This window comes from Octopus bimaculoides, chromosome 11 (assembly GCF_001194135.2).
Source record: "Octopus bimaculoides isolate UCB-OBI-ISO-001 chromosome 11, ASM119413v2, whole genome shotgun sequence".
In the NCBI taxonomy this organism is placed as follows: Eukaryota; Metazoa; Mollusca; class Cephalopoda; order Octopoda; family Octopodidae; genus Octopus; species Octopus bimaculoides.
Window position 1 is genome coordinate 25,028,556 of NC_068991.1, and position 527 is coordinate 25,029,082.

General features: G+C 35.5%; 1 protein-coding gene across 1 annotated transcript in view; it reads left to right on the forward strand.

Moving 5' to 3' along the window:
• The first annotated feature begins 257 nt into the window (after nt 1-257).
• LOC106882432 (epidermal growth factor receptor kinase substrate 8-like protein 2) overlaps nt 258-527 on the forward strand; it is a 38,710-nt gene continuing 38,440 nt past the window's right edge. Inside the window, exon 1 of the mRNA XM_052971643.1 lies at nt 258-404. Coding sequence (XP_052827603.1) covers nt 402-404 — 3 coding nt within the window. The 5' untranslated portion in view covers nt 258-401. The remainder of the gene's footprint in view (nt 405-527) is intronic.

Consider the following 527-nt stretch of genomic DNA (forward strand, 5'->3'; position numbering starts at 1 on the left):
ATATATATACATCTGAACTCAGAGCCATTTGGTTGTGATGCAAGCTTCTAACCATGCAAGCATGCCTGCACACACACACATCACAGAGAGAGAGAGAGAGAGAGAGAGTGTATAATTTAAACTTTAAATTGCATGAAATATATCCAGTATTTAGAACTCCATGTCTATACCTGTTTGTGTTAGTGTATATGTATCATCATTATTATTATTATGAGTCCAGAGTTCCACAGAAAATATGCAGAAAATGAAAGAAAACATTTCTTATATCTTATTTCAGAGAAGATTACAAAGGATATGTACCACCATACACACCTCGTTTCTACAATGGCTGGCACCCAGCACCGTCAGCAGATGACTATGCACCACAACCAGCACAAGGAATACCTAAGATCCAACCATCAATGGTATGTTTGCATTTATTTTTCCCTGCAGCTGTTCTTTATAAGCAATCATTGTAATATCAAAGGTATCATAACAATATGTTATAAGGATGCATGTATATATGCACGGATAAACAATCTTGTATA